At 37.0% G+C, this 27,575-nt stretch overlaps 1 protein-coding gene and 1 long non-coding RNA gene across 17 annotated transcripts; one reads left to right on the top strand and one right to left on the bottom strand.

Annotated features, from left to right (window-relative positions):
* Positions 1-768: 768 nt before the first annotated feature.
* ppfibp2a (PPFIA binding protein 2a) lies at positions 769-27,575 on the top strand. 15 transcript variants are annotated; one of them, XM_081605217.1, is made up of 24 exons: positions 769-894; positions 7,116-7,363; positions 10,513-10,599; positions 12,467-12,580; positions 14,181-14,345; positions 16,534-16,821; positions 17,109-17,201; positions 18,356-18,467; positions 18,660-18,692; positions 19,071-19,132; positions 19,794-19,872; positions 19,961-20,085; positions 20,189-20,247; positions 20,337-20,397; positions 20,994-21,123; positions 21,939-22,074; positions 22,430-22,555; positions 22,628-22,778; positions 22,932-23,043; positions 23,275-23,363; positions 23,498-23,668; positions 23,950-24,075; positions 26,490-26,678; positions 26,781-27,575. In XM_081605217.1, exons 2-24 carry the CDS (start codon positions 7,121-7,123, stop codon positions 27,003-27,005), a joined length of 2,976 nt encoding a protein of 991 aa, XP_081461343.1. In that variant the 5' UTR covers positions 769-894; positions 7,116-7,120; the 3' UTR covers positions 27,006-27,575. The 15 variants fall into 15 exon arrangements, with proteins under 15 accessions (XP_081461343.1, XP_081461340.1, XP_081461342.1 ...); XM_081605214.1 differs by lacking the exon at positions 769-894 and adding an exon at positions 6,099-6,310; XM_081605216.1 differs by lacking the exon at positions 769-894 and adding an exon at positions 6,100-6,310 and having other exon boundaries at positions 23,498-23,620.
* On the bottom strand, positions 1,670-4,590 carry LOC145551109 (uncharacterized). 2 transcript variants are annotated; one of them, XR_014086923.1, is made up of 3 exons: positions 2,848-3,661; positions 2,244-2,357; positions 1,670-2,149 (listed from the first exon to the last, which is right to left on the bottom strand). It is a non-coding gene; the product is annotated as an uncharacterized LOC145551109 (long non-coding RNA). The 2 variants fall into 2 exon arrangements; XR_014086922.1 differs by having other exon boundaries at positions 1,670-2,357; positions 2,848-4,590.

The raw sequence follows: 27,575 nt of genomic DNA, 5'->3' as shown, positions 1-27,575 counted from the left end.
TAATATATTTTATTAGGTGATATTGAACAGTTTTAACTTGTGTTCATAAAGTATGCACTAAAAACAGGTTGGGTTGTTTTGATAATAAATATGTCATATAGTTAACCAAGCAACAGTTGCACAAACATGATGCGCATCATATTTATATAAGACTTTTTGTAATGTAAAGGACTTTGATAAATCCTTTCAAATACCTTTTCTAAAAGTTATGTTTTTAGGTTTTAAAGTATTTTGGAAGTATTTTTTTGTATCAGGATGTTTCCTCTGAATAGGTAGGACAGTTATGTAAATCAAGACGGATCAGATAATTTGTTCCAAACCATTTCTTCTTTTACATTGTTTTATAAACGTTTGAGTGGTTCCTGTCTCATTTCATACCGCAAGCAAGCAGACTTTTTGGTTGAATGAAAACCAATGACAAATATAAACCTGTTCAGAGTGTAAATACATATTAGCTGAATCGTGTCGTGTAAGATTCAATGGAAAAACAACAACAAAATTATTTTCAAGGAAGAACAAAATCATAAAATAGAATTTTGTTTGTAAAAAAAAAACTACGTCTGGGTGTCAATTTCTTACCTTGTCAGTTCCAAAATTATTTAAACATACTTACTTTAAAGTTGCAATACGTAACTTTTATTACAATTTTTATTTTTTTTACATATTAGGTGAAACTGTCACCATATTCGAGCTCTCCTGCCTTCTCGTGCTATCTAGAAACAACCAATCAGAGCCAGGAGGCGGGTCTTAGCGCCGTCAATCTCGCTCCATCCCCCCACTCCCGCTCCACCTTGCTTGCTCTCTACTATGCTGCAGCTAGCAAAGCCTTTAATGAATCCGTAGGCTAATTAGCATGGTCACTGATAACGGTGGATAAACGGTTTTCCTGTAAGAGTAAGTTGGTTCTCTACCATTAGCACATTTAGCAGCCAGTACACTGCAAAAAGTCCCCTTTCAAAACAAGAAAAAAAGTACAAAAATAGGGTATAATTTTCTTAAAATAAGAAAAATTATCTGCCAACAGAACAAGAAAATTTATCTTGTCAAGATTATCTAAAACAAGAAAAAATATCTAACCAAGATAAACATACAATATCTTAAAATGAATGTATTTGTACTTAAAACAAGCCAATCTTACATATACGAGTAAGATATATTATCTTATTTTAAGAAAAATTATCTCAAGTAAAGAAAATGTTACTTGACACTGAATTTCTTGAAATAGCGTAAAATTTTCTTATTTTAAGGAAAATGTTCTATGTATTAAGAAAATAAATCTCATATATTCTATTTGTATTAGTAAAATTGGCTTGTTTTAAGTACAAATACACTAATTTTAAGATATTTGTAGGTTTATCTTGGTTAGATATTTTTTGTTTTGGAAAATCTTGACAAGATAAATTTTCTTGTTCTGTTGGCAGATAATTTTTCTTATTTTAAGAAAATTATACCCTATTTTTGTACTTTTTTTTTCTTGTTTTTGAAAGGGGACTTTTTGCAGTGATATACCTAAATCTAGTTTATTTTTATTGTTGCATAGGATTAAAATATATATTTTGTCACAGCTTTACTCAAGGTTCTTATGCTAAGACAAACATCCAAAAATTGATCCTGTGAATACTGGAACAAGAGATGTTATTGGCTTGCTGAAATGAAGACATAAGTTCAATTACTTTTAACATCTTTATTACATTTAAGTTTCACATAAACACAATAAAACATGACTACTGGTCAGAATTTAAAGTCTGGATGGGCATCTGATTCTGAAACAATCCTGTAAAATGACAGAACAATGACGATCTGACACATCTGCCGCACTAAGAGTCAAGCAAACCAAATTGTCCAAAGCAAAAAAAAAATCTTGGGATTAGATGTCAACAATAGGAGCTTCCTCCGCAATAAACTTCTTCCTATCAGGCATAGCCTTTTATATGTGGAAGTCTTGCCTCAGTTACGGACGGCGTTCTCAAGACGTGTCAGCAGCACAGAGAGGAGTGGCCCCACACACGGATGCTGAAAAGTGTAGTAGCTATGATGTCCTCCTTTCAGAAGATCAGGGCAGGCATGGTTCCAATGGCCAGTAGAAAGTTGGTTTCACGATCACCACAGAGCTGAAAAGTGGTCTTGTTTGAAGTTGTTGGGTCATCTGCTAATTGGAGCACAGACAGAAAAACAATCACAAAACAAACCACGTTTTAGGGACTAATCAGTGTAATGATGAATCAGTATCATAAATTTCTTACCTCAAGAATGTGAAGGACGCCGTCACTTGCAATTCCCAAAGTTTCTTTTAGATGGTGCAATACGTGATTGACATGTGTCTGGCATAGGCTTCACCATGGCAACAGTTTGGTTTACTTGAAAAATAAAACAAGTCTTATTTTAGTTCATGTGCTCCATTACAATATTACATGAATTCAAGATGACAAGAAAGTTATTTTAATTTAATCAAACAAGGACTACTTAAATTCACCAATCAAAAATAGTGTTTAAAATATTCTGGTAACAGTGTGGAATATCTAACCTTGTAGACTCATTGCATTTAAGTTTTTAAATTACAGCACATCAAACACCCTCAGTTCGTGAAATACTAGGCGGAATTGCCCTTTAACCATTTTCCGAATCATAAGCTACGAATGAGAAGCCACCTTAGCTATGTTAAAAAATGGAAGCTACCAAGAACTCGTGTCGATATTATTTTTAAGCCACAGCTATTGTGGTTAATAACTGTTCAAAGCTCATATTTACAAGAGCGGCTCTTTAACCGCGGATGAAAATTGGCATTTCACGACATGCTAACTAGCTTCAGTTAGCTTATCTTAGAAAGACAGACAACTTTAAACTTACCTCTGAGTACAGCAGCTGTAGGGTCTATACACGTAAAAAAGTCCTCCATCGTCATTCATGTCCAACCGAGATTAGAGAATTTGCCAAAAGAAAATCTTATAAAAGTACAGTAGATAAAAGCTTAGTTAGGCTGTTGCAACTGAATTAACCGTTAATCAGGGCAGTTAAATGATCTCTGGCGTTGCCGTTAGTGATGTGCGGATTGATACTGAAATATCGATTCTTCCGATACCAGAACTTAATTCTTTAAAATCTATTGTCAGATCCAAGGATCAATACTTTCAACACTTTAGTAATTTGAGATAATGTAGATTAACTAGAGTACGTTAAAAAGTAACTAAATTATTGAGATCTTGCCTAAATGAAACGTTGTTAATGGGAACTACTTTTTCTTCCGCTTGGTAAGTATGTAATGTGTAAGGACGTAATGCCCAAGCGCAGCGTGCTGCTGACGCTCACTCACTCAGAAATGGACATGTTGACAGATTATAAAAAAAGTGACATGGAGCTATTTCAGCTGTCATTTTATAGTAGTTTTAATAATTAAACAAGGATGTATTTAGTAGGGTTATTACTTTACTAATTTTCTTTTTTTTAGTTTGCAACTCGATTTTCACATGTTTTGTATATTTCAGCTGAATTAAAATAGTTTATAGTAAACGAGATTGTTGTCTCAATGTACTTCTGAGTTTAAAATGAGTGCATCAGAGTACATTGTGTTCTTTTTATGAAGCCAAGATATGGATTACATTTATTTTTTATTTAATTAAGAAACAAATTAACTGTCTTTGCTCAAAGTATGGGATCTGTATTGCCAATACCAGCTTAAATTTTACTCGGTATCGGATCGGAAAGAAAATCTGTTGTATCGAACATTAATACTATCTCACTGACATTTTGGGCGCTTTCCCATTTGGATTGTATGATGTCATAATTAAATCAAACAAGGACTACTTGTTATTGTTAGTTTGAACAATAAAATATTGTTCAAACTAATATTAATAACTTATAAAGTAAGAATTTCAAATATAAACCAAAAGTTAAAATATTTATCATGACATTGAGCTAATCAATATTGTTGATTCTAATCTCATTGTGTGGAATACCAGCCATTTCAAATCACACATCAATAGAAATTTTATGACATGTCAGTAAGAGCTCCCACATCTTGCATCAAGAAGATCAGATTAAGGTCCTTAGCAGATGGAAACATGCCAAGAATTATCTTGATATATAAACTGATATTGTCTCTGAAATTGTTGTGTTAAATGTCAACCGTTTAAATATTAAATTATAATTTCCAGTACACTCTGCCAACTTATACAAGAGTATAAGTTCATAGGGGTTTTTATTTTTCATTGTCAATAACACAAAGGATTCCATTTGGACATAGTCTGTTTTAATTATCTGAAGACATTTCATTAAGTATGTGATTTCGCTTTATGTGCTTGAAATAAGAAATTTTTACTTATATAAAATAAGTTCTAGACTTGAAGTTTGATTGGTAAATATTGATATTCTAGATTCTAGCACATATTTACTCATAATAAGTAATATTTTCTTAATATTAAGCTTTTATATCTTACTGAGATAATTAAGTACAAAAACACTTAAAATAAGAAAAATATTCTAACATAAATCCCTCTTGGTGAGAAAAATTATCTTGTCAGAAAGAAAACAAGAAAAATCTCCTTAATTTAAGATATTTAATCTTACTAAGATTTCAGTTTTTGCAGTGTACATAAGGGGATTAACAGCAATGCTAAGACACTCCTGGCCGGGAGATGTGCCTATCTTCATACCGCTAGTAGCTCTGAGCTACTAGCTCAGAGATAAGATCGATCTTTTCACAAGTTATCTGTCTCATAACATACAGACACGACATGGTGACAGTTTCATGTGTTTTATAAAAGTTACATACTGTATATTTAACTAGCTGGCGCCTGACAAGCTAAAGATTTAATTTATGAAGAAAAACGCCATTTCGACGCTATGAAGCTTACCGGTCTCGTGCGAAATTCTGTTCCTCTGTGTGTCGCGAGCGCACAGTGCAGTCAGACAGGATCTGACCATTTTCACGACAGATTATTCAAAACAGTTGAAATATTTTGTTCTCCCCAGATGAATTTGGCAAATAAAGAGCAAATGTTCCCAAATCTACAGGATTTGTTCTCCATGATAAGAGGAATAAACACAGTTAAAGACTTACTGGTAAATTAATTTGTTCCCATCTGATGGAGGGAAACGTATTACGTCAAGCAGCTAAAACACTGTTCCTCCACATCCTTAAACTTTTGTAAATAAAGACAAAATGCTTTACAGTTCTCAAGGACAGTTGTGTGGCACAATTGACCGACCTAAATTTCAAGATGATTGGTCCCATGGTTTCTAAAAGCATTTTTTTCTCCTTTGAAAAGAGAGGAACAATGTTCCCATACATCAAACAATCAAGAAATATTTCATGGTATTTAATATAAATGCTAGAACTTATTATTTGTGGCCTAAAAATGACATGATCAAAAATTAGCAATTAGAAATATCTTTCATCCAGTAATGTCTGTATTTCAGTAACTTTTCATGGCCTGTTATGTTGCTGACATCTTTTTATGTCAGCCGTAATAAATATATAAATACACACAATTTGTTGGAAGACAGTGTTTGGTGGTAATCCTATAATGATTAGGCGAATAATGAGGCGAAAGAAAACAAAACATGATGTTTTAGAATTGCAGACTGCAATTCTAAAACATCACAGAAAATTTACATTATCATTCACAACTTCTTCCGTTACTGATTGACTCATGTAGAAAAAAAAGATACCAGAGGGAATCCAAGTGAAAGGGGCAAAGCCCAGAGTCTGCAGCAATCTAAAGCTTATTTGAGCAGCATTGCACAGAAAGGCAATAGCCAGCTGGCTAGCTCAAGCAGTTTTGGGAAATAAATGTTTTGTTGAACTTTTTGCAAACTGCTTTACTACTATTAAAACCTTAAATATGACTATATCACATGAAATCTCATTAGTTTGGGGGAAAAAAATTATTCAAATAGCCCAATGAATTTATTTTTTGTTGTGAATTTTTCGCTTTAAAAACAAACAAACTAAACCGAATTGAAACGCTCTAAATTTGAGCTTGCACCTCATTTGGACGACAAGCCTGACAATTTGTGACACTCCGGTCACAAAATGAGAGGAGAGCTTAAACCCAAAAGCCACACTCTGGAGGTTATTTACTTTCAGAGTCACAAAAATGTCAGGATAGCTGTTAGAGCTTTGCTGTGAACTTGAACACACTCTGCAGTCCTGCCCTTCAGAAGAACATCTTTTCCGTCATTTTATCTACTTCCACTCCGCTTTACACATGCGAAGGAGTATCTATCTGTGCTGCTTTAAGAGTTTCCATGGAGGCACGTGCCAGCCACATGTTAGAAGCTGCCTTGGAGCAAATGGATGACATTATAGCTGGTAAGAGTCTCTGTTTCATCATCAAAGTCTCAAGAGACTACCCAGTTTTTAATGTTAGGCTTTCATAAGACCGCCAGCAGATTTTTCTTATGACCACTTTACATGTGTATTTAATGGCAAATCCTTCCTTAGCATGGTAAGGAAGGATTGTTTCATGTTTCCTGCTCATTCACGCTGTATATAATTGACCTTGTTTCTCTCAGTAATTTAACTGAAGCTTCTCTTGTTTCTTGTACAATTCTCACAGAACAGCGTGAGCTTTAACACATACTTCTAACATTTTACGTCTATTCTTTTCCAACATTGGTGATACATTTTGCTTACGGCTCATGCTGCAACAACAGCAGTGTTGTAGCATGGAGGCATGACTCTTAAGATCTATAATCAGAGGTGACAACCTAGTCATTATCACATTTAGCGACAACTTAAAGGACAGGGAAAAAGCTAATAATTAAACAAAGCAACCAATAATCTTGGCATCAAATAAGATTACTTGTTTCTCCAGATTATCATTTCATGTAATGATTACATTACTCTACCTTTTGCTTTGGCTTGAAAAGGAACTACATGAAAAGTACAGTTTTTTGTGGATTTGAAAAAGTTTGATACTATTTACATTCTACATGCAGTAGCAGGTCATACTGCCCACAAGGGGGCATCCCTGAAAATCCTTTTCGTCTCCCTGCAAGTCATGCTTTTTTGCTGCAAAAACAGCTGCAAAAATGCATAAAGGTAGAAATAACCACAATATCTGAGGTAAATGCAAACTTCTGTATTTGTGGATTCCCTCTGTTTCAATCTCTAGGCAAAATGTGTGAAGGTCTTTTCAGTCCTCCGATGCAGCCGTGTGACCAAGGTTACAAATCTTCAGATGTTGACCCAGAGGTGCCCCTCCCCATGCCTGTGGACCCTGCTTTTGAGGCACTTCAGCTGATGGAGGTCCTCAGGGCTGTGCTGGAGGGCCAGAGCAGTGAGGAAAAGCAGGGTGCTCTCTGTAAACAAACGTCTACAGACACAGCAAATGTTATATTAAAATGGCTGCAAAGAGATGAGGTAAGTAGTATGTTTTCACTGACAGTGGTAGTTTTTGCACACATTAAGCAAACATAATAGCATTGTGAAAAATGGGCATGCAGATATCCACAGAACTTTGTCTTCTAATGTCAAAAGGTTTGGTCATTGAATTTAGAAGTTGTGCTGGGGCCTGGCAAGAATTACTTCTACTAGGATCAGATTTTTTTTATTTTTTGCTTCACTTTTGGTCTTTGATCCTGTTTAGCAACATCTGGGGGACTGTTTTCTGGCCTGCTAAGAAGTGAGCCGGAAGGAGGATATAGTGAATGGCACTAGTAATGAGATCCAGAGCTTCTGTTTGGAGTGCAAGTCATTTTATTTCCCTTTGAGATTTCATGTCTTATTCTTTTTGTCTTTCCTTTCAGAAATAGTGTTTTAAGTGGTTCACATAAGACACGTAATGTATTTGCGCTTGTTTAGATGTGATACTCTAAACGTAATGCTCATTTCCACTCTTCTCCTCTGCCTCCTCCCCTTCTGTATAGCCTTTACTGACTTCTTGCCCCGCACCACATCTGAGAAGCATATGGTGGAAAAAAAAAAAAGTTTCCTCTCCTATATTCCCCATTTAGAAAGCCCCACAAAACTTAGGTTGCTTGAGGGGTGCTGCGAGAACAGACTTATGAGAGACGAGAACAACAACAAGAAGAGAAAAGGGAAAGGTTTAGGACAGATGTGGTTGAGAAAATCATAAATCACATGCAGCTCAAATGCAAAAATATGCAGCTAAAAATCAAAAACTCCAGTCAGGCATGAAAGAAAGAAAGAAAGAAAAAAAGGGCAGTTGAAAGTAGATAGAAAAAAAAATAAAAGAGGGCGTGGGGGATGGGGGGCAGGAGGTAACATAAAGCCAACTGGCATAGTTTGACTTATTCAGTTCAGCTCTAAAAGTCTGAGGCAGTCCGGGCTCCAAACCACACAGACCTAGATCCTTCCTGCACGCTCCTTGCAGCACTGGGTTGTAGTAAAAGAAGGAGAGCATGCAGTGCAGTTAAAAGCCATTGTTTTGATTGTGTGTTGGTGCTTCATAGCATATGTTCAGTTCTGCTAGACATCAAATGTAAGATCTCAACTACAATGGGTCTGCAGAATGGAGAATCATATTGATTTCTACAAACATTTCACTTGGCTCAGAAAGGTAAGAGATTCTCCACTTTTATGTCTACTCTTCATACCTTCATTCAACATAGTTGCACAACTCTTTCCTGCATTTTTTGATTTTGTTTTTTGTTCTTGTTTTTTTTGCTTTTCAGTTGCAAATGCTTAGTTTCCACAGTCAGTATTTCAGTGGAAGACTTTCTTCTTTCAAACATGAAGTGTTGCTGCATAATAACAGTTTTGTGCTGTCATAACTTTTGAAGACCATTTCTCTTGTTGCTTGACACCCCAGGTTTTCTATTTTAAGGTAGTTGTCTTGTTTGTTTTTTCAGAATTTTTAAGTTGTTTAAACTGAATTAAAGGAGGAAAGTACAATGTGTGAGATAATTCACCATAAAGTATCCTTTAATAAATATCTGCCATTTGGTTATGTATGAGACCTCTTAGTTTGGTTTTCTACTAGGTTTTAATATTCAGAGCTAATTAGATTAATAGAAAATGAGCCCTGAATAGAAAGCTCAATTTGCATGAGTTGTTGTGTACTTTGACTAGACACTTGACCCTCCTTGCCTGTTCATGGCAGCCTCTTTTATGTCAGTCTGCACAGGGCAGCTTTAGCTACTATGTAGCATCATTGTGTAAATGTGGTTCAGTGATGTTCATAGCTGTAAATGAACTCACCCAGAGTCGCATGCAAATCTTTTGAGAATGACCCTGATTATTTGGCACTTGTTTACTGCAACATTGCCAACCAATGAACCAAATCAGCTTGTGTTTAAAAAGATTATCTTACCCACCTCATGCAGACAGTGAAAAAAATAAACTTGACCCATATTACTTTCCACCAAGTATGCTTTTTTTTTTTTTTCTAACTGGCACATTTAAAATGATCAGTTTTCAATAGTTATTTTTGATTTGAGGGTAATGGCTGTCACCTTGGTTTGCTGGAGTCCTAAAGCCTCATTTGCTATTTGTTCTTCATTTTCTTCAAACTTTGACATGATGCGTTGCTTTGAATTTTTTATTTATTTTTTGCAGTTTTTTGTAAGTGATTTCTTATTTATAAACGTTTTGACGGTCCATCAGTATCCACTAGCATGATTTGAAATTGTAATTTGAAAACTTAATTTTGTATTTACTCAGGTATTTTTATCTCACACTAAAATTTATTTCATGATTTGAAAGATTAAAGTGGGCAAAACAAATGTGTACATGTGCAAATATTCCCAGAGTAATGCAATAATGTACATTTCCCATATATAAAGAAAACGAGGAGAAATAAAATGGGAGGAAAATTAGGAGTGAGAACACTGGTGCTCCAAAATTAAATTGGTGTTTCTGATCAGACATGCGAGTTGCAATTGTAAGAAGTATGAACCTTCAAGGCTCATTCACCGTTTTCTATGAGCCACAAAAGATTCAGATTTAGATTCAGTATTTAGTTATGAATACTTTTCTAACTGGATTCATTACATGGTCATAAGTTGAAAAGTTTTGCAATTGTAGCAGCTTTTAATATAAAGCTAATAGTATATTTAAACATTAACTTTGGAACGTCGGACTTTTACATATTTGAGAAGGTATGTTGCAATTCTCCGTAGCACAAACCACAAAAGCTTAATAATTAATTCTGAAAAACAATGTTTTCTTCTAGAAGTTCTGAAGTTCAATTCAATTCAATTCAATTCTTTTTTTTATTCAGATGATAATTAGGAAATATGGGTTGTATTCCTATACTTTGCACTTCGATGACTGTGAAATACGTTGAGTACACAGGCAACACTGATCTAATACAGAACTACCCTCTAAACTAAGTAACTGGCATAAAATGTGGAACACGACTTTTAATGCTGGATTAGGATTTGTAAACGTCTTACAATCTCCACACAGTTGTGGCACTGTAAGAGGTTTAAGATTTCAGTGCTTAAAGGCTGTAAATAATAATAAAAATGAAAATCTAATTTCCACTGAGAAACTGTTCTATCTTGTTAATATTCAAAAAAAATTGTTCAACTATTTCTATTCAACAGGCAAACCTCACCTTAAACAACAGCAGTGAGTCCTATCAAGAGAGGTTATCACGTCTGGAGGGAGACAAAGAGTCACTAATTCTGCAGGTATGACACTCTTGCATTGGTCTTGGAAAACACAAAAAGGACAACTAAGATGGCTTAGAAATATTAGAATGTTCCCAACACTGTTTTCTTCCCTTGGGCATCTGAATATAAAGTGAATTACCTGGGAATTGATTCTAACCTTTGGTTTTATCGCAACACCGAGACAAGGTAGAGTTGGGAAAAAGGGCAAAAGAACAAAGATGTATGGCAGCATTGTTGTTGCAAAAGTTGCACAAGTTTCTGCTTCAATACCCAGGTGAAGCAACAGTAACAAAGTGGGTTTGGTGCTATTATGACACCACAATCTCTTGTTTTGACTGATGTGTTTTTCTTATACCTGTAGGTGTGTGTAGCACTCGGGGCGGCTGAGCAAGTGCTTTGTAGACAGGTTTAGGCTCGCACCTTTATGTGACCTGTTGCATGTAGGCGTGTTTATGTGTCAGAGTGAGTTTAGAGCAGGTGCCTTTTATCATTCATTAGGCCTCAGAGAAAGAAAATAAATTCTTTAAAAATGTTTGCTTCAACGTTGAAGCAAAGCTCAGCTATTTCAAATCAGTTTTAGCCTCTCGGCATCAAAACACAACATCAAAACACAACATCACAAGTACACTATTGCACATATGTGGGGTAGATTCTGTGCACACGTATATAGATTTAGCACAAACAGTAAAATTATTTGTTTCTGGTTAATTCTTCCTTTCTTGTAAAGTTTCTCTTTGGTAATAAGCTTCATGGTGTGGAAAAGCATGTTCGGTTTTTTCCTTAAACAGCTCCACATTTGCTTGAAAACTCATTTGTGGGTTGAGTAGCAGAGTTGAGTAATTGGGTCTTACCAATGAAGTACTTGCCAAATACTAATAAAAAAGAAGGCTTGTCATCTTTTGATTTCTCCACAATTAGAAGCTGAACTTGAATGTACGGTTCTTGTCAGAGTGATGAACACAACATGTGATAAATGTGGGGTGAAGAAGGCCGTCCCACAGAAATACGTGTTCAAGTTATTGAGCAACAAAAAGAGGAGTTTCAAAGCTATTTTGGTTGTGTACATTTCTTTTGTGTACTATTGAGGCCTCTACTTGTTAAATGAAAAAGGTTGTGTGACAACCGACATTTCTTGTTTCTTTAAACTTCTATCGTATACAATCCAATAATAAATTACACCGTTTGGTTCTTATCCCTTCTCGTGTCTGAGATCACTGGATCAGAAATCAGTGCTGCGGACTAATTTTTAAGACAAATGAAGTAGACAGACATTTCTATTCTGATCTATTCTAAGTTGTGCAATAAATTACCCTTTTCTTTGCATGACTGTGAATCAGTTAAATCTTTTAAGAAGCACCACAAACATTTTTTCTTTGCCACCTTTTAGTTAGTTAAGGCGTAATCCTGTACCGTTTTCTAAGATATTTTCTTTTGACCTATATTTTTGTTTTTGATTGTTCTCATCCTCCATAGTGTTTGCCTACTTCTGCTTAGCATGTTGTGACGTCTACATGGCAAACTGGTTTATAAATTAATTGTACTTACTTAGACAAAAGGAGAGTCATTCAGAGTCAGCTCTTGGTATTGGGAGTGAGATTTTGTCAAGGTTTTTGTTGGCAAAACATACTGAATGATGCTGCTCAACCTACAAGTTTCATAAAATATGCTGACATTTCCTTACTTTTAGTGCCACCTATATTTACCTTTATGTGTTGCTGATATTGCTGTAATTGTTTCTTTATTTAGAATCACAGAAATTTCCTAAAGGAACGTTTTATATCATATCTCCTATATGTGGAAATTTTAAGAACCTAAGCATCAGTTTATTTTGATAAAATATTCATCGTGTTCTAAATTATCTGTTGACATACAAAACCCCTCATAGGTGAGTGTGCTGACAGACCAGGTGGAGGCTCAAGGGGTGAAGATCCATGATTTGGAAAGTTCTTTGGTGGAGCATCAACACAAACTCAACAATACAGAAGAGATGCTACAGCAGGTAGTTGCCTCTACTAGACTTTGAACTATGCTGATTTGTTCAGACAATATTAGCACAAAACAATTAATTTGTGTGAATCTGGACCAAAGTCTGGAAAGCCTCATAATGACTGCAAGAGTAATTCAATTAACTTGTTGTTCCCATAAAAATATACAGGATACTCAGACAGTCCATCTCCTTTAAAACGTGACATTTTCTGCACTTTTATGTGTTTTTCATAAGTTGCACCCAGGAAGAACTTCCTCTTCAAAAGTTCATTGGATTCTGGAGAAGGTAGTTTTGGATTACTTTGGCAACAAAAATATTTAGGACGCTCAAACGTTTTCCCAAACAGTTTCTCACTCTGGGTGCCTGTCTGGTTTTATGCAAGGCCAAACTAGTCTGTCTGGGCAGGAGATTAACTGCACAGCAAGCCACTCCCCTAACTGGTAATAACCATGACTGCTCACATGCGGGTTTCTGGAGAGAAAGAGAGAGACAGGAAGGAAAAACAGAGGGAGGGAGAAGAGAACAAACAAGGAGGAGAGAAACAGCTGTAAAAAAGGTGGAGAGATGGGAGGGAAAAAGAGCGTAGTGGTGCTCCTGAAAGAGCTGGATGTGCTTTGCTGGCTCTTGGCTCTTTTGCTTTAGATTTGAGGCGGTTTGTTAGAGGCCACTGGATGAACTGGATATGTGAAACCTTGTCCAACGTGAACTCCGACACATTGTTTGCATGAAGGAAATACTGACAGACACTGGATAAACCAGGTATTAACTTTCCTTCTTATGTTGCAACTCTTGCAAAATCTTTGTTGAAGCCCGGAGTGAAAAAAAATCTAAATAGGTCAAAAACGTATTTATAACCGTGTCTTTTTTTTTTTTTTTCCTTGTAAGACTTATTTAGCAAGCTTGCACATTATGAAACGGGCAGCCAGTTTCTTGGAGATGTGGTCATTATGAGGCTTTGGACCTGAGCCCTAAATCTCTTCCTGGTGACAGAATTAAAATACTTTCCATGTGCTCTCTAGAAGAAGTTCAAATCTTTAAAAAAAGCCTACAATTTAAATGTTTACGTCTACTTTCACTGTTTTCTGCTCTTTTCTGGATGTTCATCACCTGCTTGACATGAGCCAAGTAAGAAGTACCATCTACCCTTATGTTCTGGTTTAACTCTGATGGCTAACAGCCTTTGAGGAAAGATATCACAGAGCTGTTAAACTGCAATCTCCCTCAGCATTAGGTTTGTCAGGAGGTCATTTTTATACAGAGGACAGGGAAATGCACCTGTCAAAGTTATTTTGATATTCTGTCAATGAATGTTTTGCATGCTTTTTCTTGGTCTCTCCCCCTCCCTCCTCTCTGCTATGTACTTTGAGAGAGCTGCGAAATACACATTATAAATAGTGGTCATGGGTTGTGTATATTTAGCCACCCAAACGGCTTCAGAAACCAGTGTGGTTTGTGTGGAGGGACAGTCATTACAGAGCTGGTAACTTGCTGTGCCTCACACTTCACGTTGCCTTTGTGGAGCAAGTGCTGTATCTTGTTTAAAATTAGGGGTTTAATGTATAGGGTTGCATCTGCCTGTGTTTTTCACACTCTTGTGTGTCGTTGATGACAGGAACTCGTGCATAGGACGTCACTGGAGAAACAGAAGCTGAATCTTATGGGGGAGGTCTCTTATCTGAAACTGAAGCTGGCAAACATGGAGGGAACGCAGGTCCACGGGGCGGAGAGGCAGCACAAAGCTGAGGTGAGACTTCTGACTGGGTCAGGAACGCCTCAGGTACATTATATAGATCATTTTGGGTTTATTATATTGTCTCAAACTCAGTTTCTTTCAGTTAGAAAAACCGGTGTGCAGAGAACAATCACTTAATTCACAGTTGCTTTGTCATAGTTTCCAAAGTGAACAGACCTGATTTTTAACACCATAAAAGTCTTGTTTCCAAATTACCTTTCATAGTTTGATTTACTGAAGATGAATATCTTTAATCACAGGAAATTTAAACGTAACTCTGGCTGTAATGACAGGGGTAAATATAATAATCTGCTTTTTGAATGGAGGCTGTTGACTTTAAGGAAGTCCATAAATCCTTATAGGATCTGTGGAAACAAAACATTCTCCCAAATACTGACTTCATTGTACCTGAGAAAAAAAAAATAGTGAATGGGATTTAATTTTTTTTTCTTAGTTTAACCAGATCATTTATTTGCTTAAGACTGGCGTGTTAGGTTACCAGCAGACTTCCTGGGCATTTAGAGGCCACATGAATTATAGAAACGGAAATCAGAACTTTTATTACCAGACGGGATACTGTAAAGTATGTAATTACTGTCCAAATGTTGCTCAAAGGATCTTTTTGTCCTCAGTTTAAAGGAGTTCAAACCCAAGGGAGCTGCCATGATGGCCCAAATATGTGAGCCCTTAGTTATTGAAAGAAATTCTCCGTTTAAATAAACATTTTCCATAACATTTTCTTGGAATCATCTGAATACAGTTAATGTTTCTGGAGGTTTGCATTTGTAGGTCCAAAATATCACACCTGCTTTGACTGAAGGAGGTCAAAAAACTGCTTTTATCACTATAGTTGTCGCCCGCATGCTGCCTTTGTTATCTAAACGTTATGTCCTCACATATGCATGTTTGCATGTACACACACAGACACGCGCAGGAAACTTGGTCCTGGAGCCAACAAGCTTATGGTTAAAATTAGCCATGGAGGCCTTCCATATCATTTGTCATATCCGTTTTACTGAACCCCAATAAGACTTCCTCTGTCCACTGTCCAGGCATAGCATGTGGGCTGTTTACACACCGTCTGGGGGAACATGGGTGGAAATCACCTTGAAAATATATTGATGTCTGTTGGTATGAAAAACATGGAACATATTTTATGTAGTTTATAGAAACTACATAAAATATATTTTTGGACAAACCAGTGTTGGCTCAGTAAGAGTAACGGTACCAGTATGTGTCCCTTTAAATAGTAATTTCAAATGTAGCCATATGAAGATACATTCATTACCAGAAATCTGGAATGAATCATTAACTTCATTAATTCATTAACTTTATAGATAATATAAAACAATAAAATTAAATTAAAAAATACTTTGCATAAAATGAAATAGACTGTTAATAAGGTAGCCTTTGAGGTGCAAAACAAATTAACCAATAAAAAAAATTAAGAACCTTTAATGTGATATATATCCTGTATTTTTGGTATAGAACAATAAATGAAGACCACACCTCCTGTAAAACGCGGTTAGGTCGTGGTGGTGCAAATAATGAATGATGGGGATACTTTTCTTCAAATGTAGTTTTACCTTTCTTAAAGTGGATGAGTTCTTAATGCAGGTCAGTTTTCACCCAAAACATAGAGCATATCAGCAGTTTTTAAATTTTTATTTTTTTTTCTAAAATTGTCCAGGTTGAATATGAGGTCAGAACTAAAATCTGCCAGGAAATGTTTGTGGATCTCATGATTGTCAAAATCAGTCTGACTTCTTACGGATTTTAGGAACTTTGAACAACCACAATCTTATCCACAGCCCCACAAATCTGACAGGAGGCCTGGAAGATTTAGATGATTTTGGCAAGACAGAGTGGGCAAACAGTGCCAAGTCATATGGGACATGGACAAACTCCAACTAACAAAGACAGACTACTGAAATAAAATTAAAGAGGTGGTTTAATAGAATTTTGTGCACAAAATATGCAAAAAAAGTTGATGCACACCTTTTTCTCAGAGTTTTTCATACCAACAGATGTATTTAATTTTTCAGTTGGCTTGCACAGCTGAAATTATTTATTTTGTTTCTGTTTTATATTTTTGTCTTATCACAAATACCTGGCATTTAGCATGGGTGTAGACTTTTTAAATCCACAGTATGCACAAATCCTGCACATAGTTTCTTTCTCTCTCTCTAAACATGTTCTTCTCAATGTTTTTCTTCCCCACTCTATCTGTCAGACTGTAGTGAATTTCATTAGTGAACTGCAGGAGCAGATGTGTCAATTTCAGAAGGAGATCAATAGCAAGATCCAGGAGAAAAAGGCCTTGGAGATCTCGACTGACAGCAGGTTTCCAGTGGTGGGCCCCACTGAGTCCCCTGAGGGCCGAAGCAAAAACTTCACGGTGTCCTGTGATGGACCCTCGGGGTGTATGCAGAAGCTAGAGGAGACTCCAGACAGACCTTTGGGGAACCTGGGAGAGGGTAGCTCAGATGCAGAGCAGCTGTGCCACTGCGGAGGAGAAAGAGTAGGCATAGTTCACCTGCATGGCTTCCAATGTTGTGCACAGCATGGGTTGTCTTACTTTATTGTGCTGAGAATTAGATGGAATTGAAACATTCACCTAACACATGAAGCAGTGCTAAATATAGCTGAACAAACACAACAAATACATTTTGGATTATAGAATAACGTGACATATTAAGAATTGTTAGTCATTAAAGATTGTGTGCTGTGTGAAATTATTAGAGTAAGCGTCTTTGTGAAAGCACCTGGATTGTAAGCCTGCTAAGTTCTCCAAATCTTCCTGTTTAGGTTTTGCTAAAGGAGCTCAGGATTCTCAAGGACAAAGTGCAGTATCTGGAGGACCAGAAGTTACAATACGAAAAGAAGCTCAAGGCAACCAAGGTAAAATATCTCTGTGTTGACATCGCGATACACCATAAGTGCCCAAATTCCACTGTTAATTGTCCGCTCAACTTTCCTGAATGCAGTCCAGTCTGATGTTTCAGCCAGCTAAGTGAGTCATTCTCTTGCGCACGTGTTTGCTGTCTTTTTAGGCGCGTATGGGCATGGCATATATTTGTTCAATAGAAATAGAATTAATAATAGCTTAGTCTATTTAATTACCATCTTTATATTCGTATATGGCTTTATTATAGACTTTCCTCTAAATTTCTTTAATCTTCAGTTAGAAAAACAAGTGCACAGCTTTTAAAAATACAGTACATAATAAAAAATACAAAGGAAACAGACATCTGTAGAGATAAGAACCTGCACAGTTCAGTAACCTATTTTTGTAAATTAACATCCACTGTGACAGCAGTTTAGATCTGTCATTTTTGTACATTTTGCTACATTCTGTCTGGGTTTTTGGGAACTGGGGATCGCATTTGTTGTCGCTTTGATATCATCAGACAGACTGGCCACAAGAATTTTGTTAAAGAGCAGTATGCCAAGATTACTATGCTTTTGAGAAGTAAATGGAGCACAAGGTTTGAAACTATGTGAAAGATTTTTAAAAAAAACTGACTGAAGCTAAAGTTTACTTTGCAAAAACAGCTGAAAGGAAGTTCAGTCAATCTTACAGAAAGTGTCTTAGATTTAGGTTGTATGAATTCTAGTAGACTTTTTGTGTTAAAACGTAACTTTTAACTATCCAACTGTGTTACAGAACTGATTACATGCCAGTATAATAGCCATACCTTGTGACTTAAATTATCATACTTGTCACATTTAAGTTTATTCCAAAGATGGTGACACAGTTCAGCCTGAACAAATCTGAACAAACATCTGTGTCCTCCTTATGCAACTTCCTTAAAAACAAACTAAACTGTGGGGAGTTGTGGTTCAACATTTGGTGCTTTAGAACTCGGAGAAAATAACTTCTCCGTTCTTTGTTTGGGGTGTTTTCATACATAGCAACTTTTGAGGAGATTTGAAATGCATGCATCTGTCTAGCCTTTATTGAGTGTAAACTTCTTGGATGTGAACCTTTTGTAAACAGTGAATAGACCTATGTTTTCTTTCTGCTAAAATTCCTCCTTGTGTGTCATCCTCAGGCAGAGATCGGCAGCCTTCAGCAACTTCTCCTCACAAAGAATGCAGAAATTGAGAGCTTGCACACTCAGTTGCTGGCCAGGCCTCCTCTGACGACAGAGATCTCAGAGAGAGGTAAGCAAACAATTTGTGCGACTTCAAAGCTTCAGCAACCTGCCAGTGAAATGCTGCAAACACATACGCATAATTAGATGAAGACAATTATCGACTATCCTTTTGCACTCAGTAACAGCTGTGGAAACATTTTGGCTTGACACTATATAAATTGTGTTTTTGGGGGGCGGGGGTTGTGTGTCTGTCTCTCAGAGGAGATGTACAGGAAAAGACTAAGCACCAAATGTAAGCCTATTGAACGCTCAATAAAATATCTTGGGCCTTGTCTGCTACCAACTGTAGATTCACTGCTTTTTCTCTTGGGTGTTTTTTTTCTTAATTTTTATTAGATTCACTGCTTTTTCTCTTGGGTGTTTTTTTTCTTAATTTTTATTTCCTTCTGCTTTAAAAGACTGCTTTGAAAATCATCAAAAGTTTGCTTAAATTACTACTTCATTCTTTATTCTCTTTATGTGTTTCTAAAGAAACATCCTTTTTATCAAAAATTGTCTGCTTCTGAGATCTTGACTCATAGTTATTATCGTTTACTAGAAACGCTGATGTATTCCTGAATAAAGATAGTTTAACAGATTATTAAACTATTTAACTTTTTTTGTGACTTAGATCAAGAACTCCAAAGACTTCGCAGTGGAATGAAATCACTGGTTGCTACCAATGATGAAAAAGTAAGCTGTAAAAAAAATGAAATCAACTTTTTAAAATGATTTTATTGTGGAAAAACATTTCATTACACCATAACTTATCCAACTGTTTGTGGGAACACAGTCAATTTTTAGGAAAGTACCAGCTATTAGATCCTGTTATTTCCTAGAGGTGCCACCCTCTGACCATTTACGTTTAGCACAGAGGATCTTTTGTGTTCTTTCGCCCAGAGTATCTTGCACTTTAAGCACTTACAGACGGACTTACGTGTAGCACACTAGTGAGGACCTGCACACACACACCCACACACGCACACACACACACATCCTGAAACGAGCCTTTTCAGACTAGCCACAATTAAGCAGGCTTTGCTCTGCCAAGTTTAATTTTGGAGTGAGCTGCATTAAGATAACTATGGCAAAACCAGGCATGGGCACCACTTCAAAACAAACACACTCCTTGCAGCTGTTTGCTGCAAAATACAGTTTCCAGTGAGGTCTAGGTCTGTTCCCTCCCTGTCCGTTACTTTGATGTAAAGGCCATATGGTGGAAGGGTAATGTCTGTGGGCGTATCAGCCACCAGCCGAGTAAAACCAGCAGCGGGTGGTCATGCTTCTTAACTTTTAATGAATATCCTAATAGGGTTATGTTGACTTTAAAGCTCCACTGCTGTGTTTTCTGCAGGACAGACAGATTGAAGAGCTCACTCTGCTCCTGAATCAGTGCAGACAGTTCAGAGATGTTACTCACATCTCAAGACAAGGTATTGGGATTATTTACCCTTCTATATGAGTGACTGAATTTCTACCCTTGTGATGTATAATGTATAATCCTTCCATGATTTGTCGCAGCTCCATCTGCTGTCAGTTCATTGTCAAATGGTCGGACTGCTTCAAGTAGCAGTGAGGAAGGAGACCAGATCCTGACCAAGACGGTTGACTCTGCCAGTACAAAATCCGACGACGTGAAGTCTGAGGTGGATTTAAATAAATATATCAGGTTTTAAAGTTAGCGTGAAAAATACAAATCTAAACAGTCCATGCGAATTCTGTGTATTGTAATTTTTTGACCCATGACAGGTTTCAACAAATAGTTCGTCTTCCCAGCAAGCATCAATCCAGACAGATTGCGATTCCAGGTAGTAAAATACTTTTTCATCATAATTAATTTTGCATCTCTTATTGGAATCTTTCTGAGGATGTTTTGCCTTTCTTTGTTTTTTTACAGAACGGAGCTACAGATTTTATCAAGTAGCTTGAATGACATAACAAACGGACATTCACCCAAGGTATTTGTAGTATTAGTGAGGTATTTACCTTCCCTTATTTTAATCAACAGAAATGCACATTTGATTCAAAAGTAGCAAGTTGGTCTCATTATGAATATTTAGGGTTTTTGAATATTTATTTTGTTGCAATTACCAAGTTACTGGCCCAAACTTGGAGATATAGCAGTTATGTTTAGTGTCCTCTCCTTGACTGTGTCCTGTACAGTGTCATCACTGATTTAAAATTCTTTAGAAGCGTCTTTAAGTCAACTTATGAGCTGTTATAGTGAAAGCCTCAGGCAGAGGCTTTCGTCTTACCATTCTGTTCATTCTCACTTTAAAAGTCAGGAACACACCAAACTAAATGTCTGAGATTTAAACAGTCAATTGCTTTCAAAATTCTAATTAATCCTGATGTTACGTTTATGAGTTGAGTGGTGATAAATGTGTGAGTGTGTTATTCCTGAGACATTTTACAAAAAAAATAAAATAAAATAGCCTCATCTCCTAATGTTAGAGCCGTACATGTATTAAATGATCTGAGCTCGTTGAATTGCATAAGAATTATTAAGAATTTTCTCCTTTTTTATGTGTATATCTTTTAAATTTGTAAACAGTTTCTCCGTGGTGGTCTGGGTGACAGTAGAAGTCAGACTTTGCCCGTGAATTCTACTCTCCTGGAACAAAATGAGACCGATGATACAGACATTCAAAAAAATCCAGTTGAAGATGGAGACTCGTGCCAAAGTAAGTTAACACAATAAGTTTCATACTGCTATTCGTAATATTGTAGGCTGAGCAGTGTAAAATGCTGTGGCATAATGTATTTCTGAGGCCTAGAGATTCCCATGAGAGCAGACAGGACTCAAATTTGGAGCTATAACCACTCTCTTCTGACCAGAAGACCACTGCACTCTTGATCACAGCTAATTGCAGAGGCTCCCGTCAGAGCAGATGGATCGTGGGATAAGGTTACTTACCCAGCCCAACCTCTCCCTTTCTTGAATCAACCACATTCAGCCCAGCTCCACCCTTCTTTGATGTGACTGACCAGTTTAAAATCCAGGCACACCCTGTTATCTCTTTGAACCTTTTGCACAGACAACAGACTTTATCATAAAGATATCACCATGTAAATTATCCTAAAACTTTTTGTTTATGTTGATACATTTACCCGGTGATCTGTAACCAGTGTTTATCAACTCAACAAAGCATTGTGAACAGTCAGGGTACCGTTTCACATGAATTAAACATGTTATAAAAATATCTGACTCCATACTCATTCATCATTATCAAGATATTTTCTGTCGCGTTAACTACAGGGAAACAGATATAATCTTTATTCAGATGTCATTAATCAAGATCATGTTTTTGGCAGGAAGTTACTGAAGCTCAGTCGGCCCACTGACGCTATTCTGAGTAAAGCACTTTTTCAACAGCACAAACACGTCTCTCTAAAAAAAAAAACCAAGAATCCTTAAAAATGACCGGCGCTTTTAGGTCTCAAGTCTGCATACTATTTGTTCTCAGCTACTGACTGTTGTTTTTATAACCCCCTTAAGGAAAGTTGGAGAGAGCCCATGACGGCACACCCAGTGAGAATTCCCCTGCTCATTGTGAGGCACAGCCTGGCCAGCGAGCTGTGGGATCTCCTGAATACATGAAGAACAATAGGAGCTTCAAGAGATTCTGGGGAAAGTAAGTGCAGAGACACAGAAACAAGTAAGATATGTCCAATCAATTAGAAAGAGGTGACATTTATTATTTTATTTTTATTGCAGTTGCAGTTTTAGAATGCGTAAAACTAATGTTATATAATTAACTGACCACTTGAGGGCATCCTGGGCATTGACATTTCTTTGTTAGATTATCTGCTGATTTAACTATGAGCAAAAAAATCAGAGTGATGTACCCTGCCCTGGTAAAGCAGTACACTGTGAATTACATTTGGTTGATCCCAATATACTGACATGCAAAGTGTCTGTCAGTATTTAGTTTGAGCGTCAAAACTGCAGACATTTTAATCTGCCAGCTTGCACTTTTGTACATACAGGCTTCGAAGAACCCAGTCTGGCGGCTTCCAGCCTGCAGATCCAGACGCGGGTCAGTTCAGAAGAGGAGGCTTACGTGCAACAGCGGGGCCCAGACTTACCCGAACTCCTGAATCCAACCCCACACGGTAAAACACTTACCTTACCCATACCTTAATCAATTTTATATTCTGTCTCAATATTAATTTTGTTGTTGTCAGCGACCTGAATATTCCATTCAGTCAGTGGACCAAGGAGCAGGTGTGTGGCTGGCTTGAAGACTACGGGCTTGGCCAGTACATCAACCTCACCAGACAGTGGGTTGAAAATGGGCAGACGCTTTTGGCAGCCACACCTCAAGACTTTGAGAAGGTTTGAGAACCGCATGCCAAGTGGAACACTTGTACAAAAATAGATTTTTACATATCTTTACACTTGTATGAAGTGTAAAGATATGGCTAATATTGTAAAACATGTCAGAACTATTGTTTCTGTTCTCCCTTTGACTTTTCTCTCTGATTTCAGGAGATGGGCATGAAACATACCCTTCACAGGAAAAAGCTCCAACTTGCTCTGAGGGCCTTTACTTCAAAGGTTGCAGAGAAATCGTCAGAGCTGGATCACATCTGGGTCACCCGTAAGCATTAATCTGCAGGAAATATGCCTCTAATTTTAGTTAAATCCACAATGATAAAGTGGGGTTCCTTCCGTCATAAACCAATCAGTCGTACACATTGTAATGCATCATAACAAAATGTAAATATTGTCATTTGCCAAAACATAAAAATTCAACTTTTTTTTGCATGAACCATGTTTTTAATGTTTTATCTTAGTGAGCATATCTATGTGGGATTTTCTGTCTCTGTAGGCTGGCTGGATGATATTGGTTTGCCTCAATATAAAGACCAATTCCATGAGGCTCGAGTTGATGGCCGGATGATCCAGTATCTCACAGTGGTAAGGCTTAATCACAATAACACACAATTTTCTAACACACTTAAAGTAATAAAGCTGTTTTGGTTGTCGCATGAAAGCAAACTTTTCATCAAATTCAATGTTCTATTTTATTTTATTTTTTTTTGTAATTCCAGAACGACCTCTTGACTCTAAAGGTCACCAGCCAGCTTCACCATCTCAGCATTAAATGTGCCATTCATGTTCTTCATGCCAATAAGTTCAACCCAAATTGTCTTCGACGCAGGCCAGGCGAAGAGGTGGATAAAAACAAAAAGAACCAAGTTGAAACTAAAAATATACTTGAGGTAGTATTACGATGACAAATATGGCCATGCCTCACCGTTATTTAAAGGCATGGATGTTCTTACTAGGGAGGTGTTTACCGAAAATGTAATCTCATAATCTTCCACTGGATGGCAGCAGAGATTAAACGTGCTTAATCTCAGGCATTATGTTTGTTTTTAAACAATTGATTTTGCTGTCCATCAACAGTGATTACATATTTCTTGTACAGTAAGATTCTAGTAGGTATTTTTTTTTATTTCAATGGAATATTATTTCAATTACATTTTGCTTTTATTCCCAGAAACATCCCTCTCCTTCAGAGGTAGTGCAGTGGTCAAACCACTGTGTAATGGAGTGGCTAAGAGCAGTTGATCTCGCTGAGTATGCGCCTAATCTACGGGGGAGTGGCGTTCATGGTGGCCTGATTGTAAGTACTGCTAAAAAAACAAAAACAAAAAAAGCTGGTCTGTGTTATTCTTTGTGGTTTTATATTAAATAAAAATATTTTCATTTCTATCTTGCATATCTAACAGCAAAAAGGCTACACTTGGTTTCAGAATGAAACACAATACTGGGTTAAGAGGGTTTAAAGAAAGAAAAGATCAAACTGAAAACCACCCAAAGACCTTTTCCTTTTCTTTTTTTTTCTAAATGTTTTTAAAATAAGTTAAAAATTTTGCATTAACCATGAATTATGATCTTTGTGTCAGGATTTTTTTCCTTCTTTTTTTATTTTCTTAAGGCATAAAAAAGGTAGGAAAAAAAATGTAGTAAATAATTTTTTTTTTTTTTTTGTTTTGGGTTGTAATTATAATTTTCTCCAAATACAAAGTTATTTGAAAATACATCAGTAGTATTGATCTTTAGGGGTTATATAATGTCACAATATTTTATTTTATTTTTTTACCTGTAAGAGTCGTCTACAGTAGAAGGAGGGACCGTGTCAGTCGGCATGCTTTTTGTCTGTCGGCCATATTGGATTTAACAAAAAACTTTATTGCATTTGAAGCTGATGGCCAGTAGTTGATAGCATATTTATGATGCATTAGTGTCCACTTCAGTAATCTGTGTGCATTTATAACATAAAAATCCACAAGAAAATAGCTTTTAGACAGCTGTCCACTGTAGTGACCTCTATGCATGAAAGTGTTACGGTTCCTTTAGACCACATGTGTCAAACTCAAGGCCCGCGGGCCACATGTGGCCCGCCATGTCATTTTATGTGGCCCCCCAGCGTTTTATAGGATCATGATTGACTTAAAATAGGTTTTCAGCACGAATTGACTACAAACTACATCTCCCATAATGCATTCCGATTGTTACCAGCCAACATTACGGCTTCTCGCCACTAGAGAGCAGCAGAGTCACCTCAAGCTGCTTATTGATTTTCCCAGCGAATAAAACTGAGACGTCGACAAGCTAACATCAAAATGTCCAAGAAAAGAAACATCGATTTACAAGACTGTGAATGAAGATGTGTGAGTTGGTGTCAGGGCGGCAGCTAGAACTTTTTTTTGTTATCCGTTATCTTGACCGACAACATAAAAAAAAATCGTTCATGTACTATTTTTATCCGTGAAATTACAACCATATTAACATCGGCTAGTAAGTCGCATTTCATGCGGTTTAGTTGATATTCACCGTGAATCCAGATCCCACATTTTTCTCCGTAGTGACAAAAACTTCTGACTGAGGCCTCAGTAACTTTTAATAAAATAAATTAAGCGACTTCACTTAGCATCACTTCACCCGCTGGGGTCTGAACGCATTTCCTCCTCTGCAGAAAAATCTGCGCTAATTCATCAGTCAGTTGGATCTGTCTGATCCAAACAGATCAACTGAACTCTGAGTGTTTTGCCCTGTGCGCGGTCCGGTTTGCGCTTTTACCAGGATTTTTTGTTGTTTTGCGTGTTTTCGCTTCTCCGAAACGGACAGATGTTCCGTCTGCAGCTCCTCCAGAACGCCGCTCTCCTGCGTAATGTGCACCAAGAAGGCTCCATTTGTTAAATCTTCTGGATGAGTTACTTCCAGCGGTTTTTAATTCTTCGCAGCCGCGTCCGCAGTGGTTGAGCAGCGGACTGCGCATGTTACATCTAATTAACTTCTGCGTCATCATTTATTTCCTCAAGATAAATTACCGGCTCCTCAAACGGATTAACACAACGTTGCATTCTCTTTAGTTTTAGGCTATCTAGTCTGTAATGGAGACTGGAATTTAACGCGCCATTTCAACCAAAGGTTTTGAATGCGCTTCCTAACCAGACGCTCCAAAGCGTTATTTAACAATATGAGGTGTTTAATCTATTTTTAACATTGTATTTTCATACATTTATGCTAGGGCTGCCCAAGTCTAGTTTTCCAGAGCTACCATCTGCAACTTTAGATGCGTTCTTTCTCCATCACACCTGGATCATTGACTCATTATAAGCCTCTAGAACTGAGTTGCTGCTGATGAGGGAAGTCAACCTTTTGTCTGGGGTGTTTTAGCAGGGATGCATGTAAAAGTTGCAGTCTGGAGAACTGGACCTGGGCACTCCTGATTTGTACCGTCAATGTGGCCCGTTGAGGGAGGCCAATATGCTGAAGTGGCCCTTGGTGAAATTGAGTTTGACACCCCTGCTTTAGACAAATTAAATACTATGGGTGACAAATCAAAGACTATAAAACATATGGCTACTCAGTAGCCTAAAAGGGGAAACGATGGCTTCAGAGGGCAAATTTTGCTATTCAAAGCCTTTTTAGTAGTTTGTGGCTTGAGATGGTTTCATAACAAACTACACTAAATATTTTATTATCAGTCTTAGGATAAAATGTGTTCTTTTTTTTTTTGTTCTTTTATAGATCTTGGAGCCTCGCTTCAGTTCTGAGACTTTGGCGCTGCTTTTAAATATTCCTCCACAGAAGACTTTGCTCCGACGTCATCTTGCTACTGCTTTTGCTGCCCTGGTTGGGCCTCAAGCCATGCAGGAGAAACGAGAGTACGGCAACGCCACTGGCCATGTCCCACTTACTACCACTGCTAAAGTCAAAGTAAGAGGGCCGTTTGAGCAGAATCCATATGTAGTTATTACAGAAAAATAACAGATGTAAAAATGGATTCATATCGTATTGTACCTTTTGTGTTTTTTTCAGCCAAAGAAGCTGGGCTTCACCCAATTCAGTCATCTCAGAAAGAGGAAACCCGATGAATCTGCAGACTTTATTTGCCCAATTGACAGCGAGGCGCTAACAGTGAACGGAGTTTCCCGGGTGCTCACTCCAGCACACAGAGGCTTTAGCTCAACTTTGGACAGACAAGCTGAAAAGTGGCAACCAGCAGCTGTAAAAGCTCACAGTAATGTTCCAGATAACAACTGAATAAACAAGAAACTCAGTTTTATCTTCCACTTATTGACTTAAAATTTGCTGAAAGATTATTATGGCTTTTCACCAGGATGTATTTCTGTTGGGATTTGCTGGATGGGTTTGGAAGACTATGAATACATACGAGTGTTTTATTTATCATTGTCTTTTTTGATCAGATGTAAGATTGAATATCTCAGTATTTAAGAGTTAAACGTATCTAATACGACGTGAATGGTATTACAAAGGCTGCTCCCGGCATTCCTTATGAAGATTGATTCCAAAGCTTACCCCACTGCTTTAAAACTGTTTTATTGACCATTTTGTATCTAAATATTTCTGTATTTTTTAAAATGTAAATTAGGATTGTATATACAGCTTAATTATTGACGTGAGGTACTTCAAGGTTGTGTCTTTTTATTTTTTGGAATTGTTATTTTTGGCATTTGATTTAGTATATTAGATCTTAAAATTGTGTAAATTGCATTCTGCTAATTAAACAGTTAACCTAATTGGAACATAAAATTGTCATTCATTAATATGCCTTAATAAATTGTAGGTTTCCAATATTTCTGAAGCTTTTAA

The sequence above is a fragment of the Poecilia reticulata genome, chromosome 3 (assembly GCF_904066995.2).
Source record: "Poecilia reticulata chromosome 3, P_reticulata-male-v2, whole genome shotgun sequence".
Lineage (NCBI taxonomy): Eukaryota > Metazoa > Chordata > Actinopteri > Cyprinodontiformes > Poeciliidae > Poecilia > Poecilia reticulata.
Note: the sequence above shows the minus strand (reverse complement) of the source record. Positions and strands in the feature narration are given on the sequence as shown.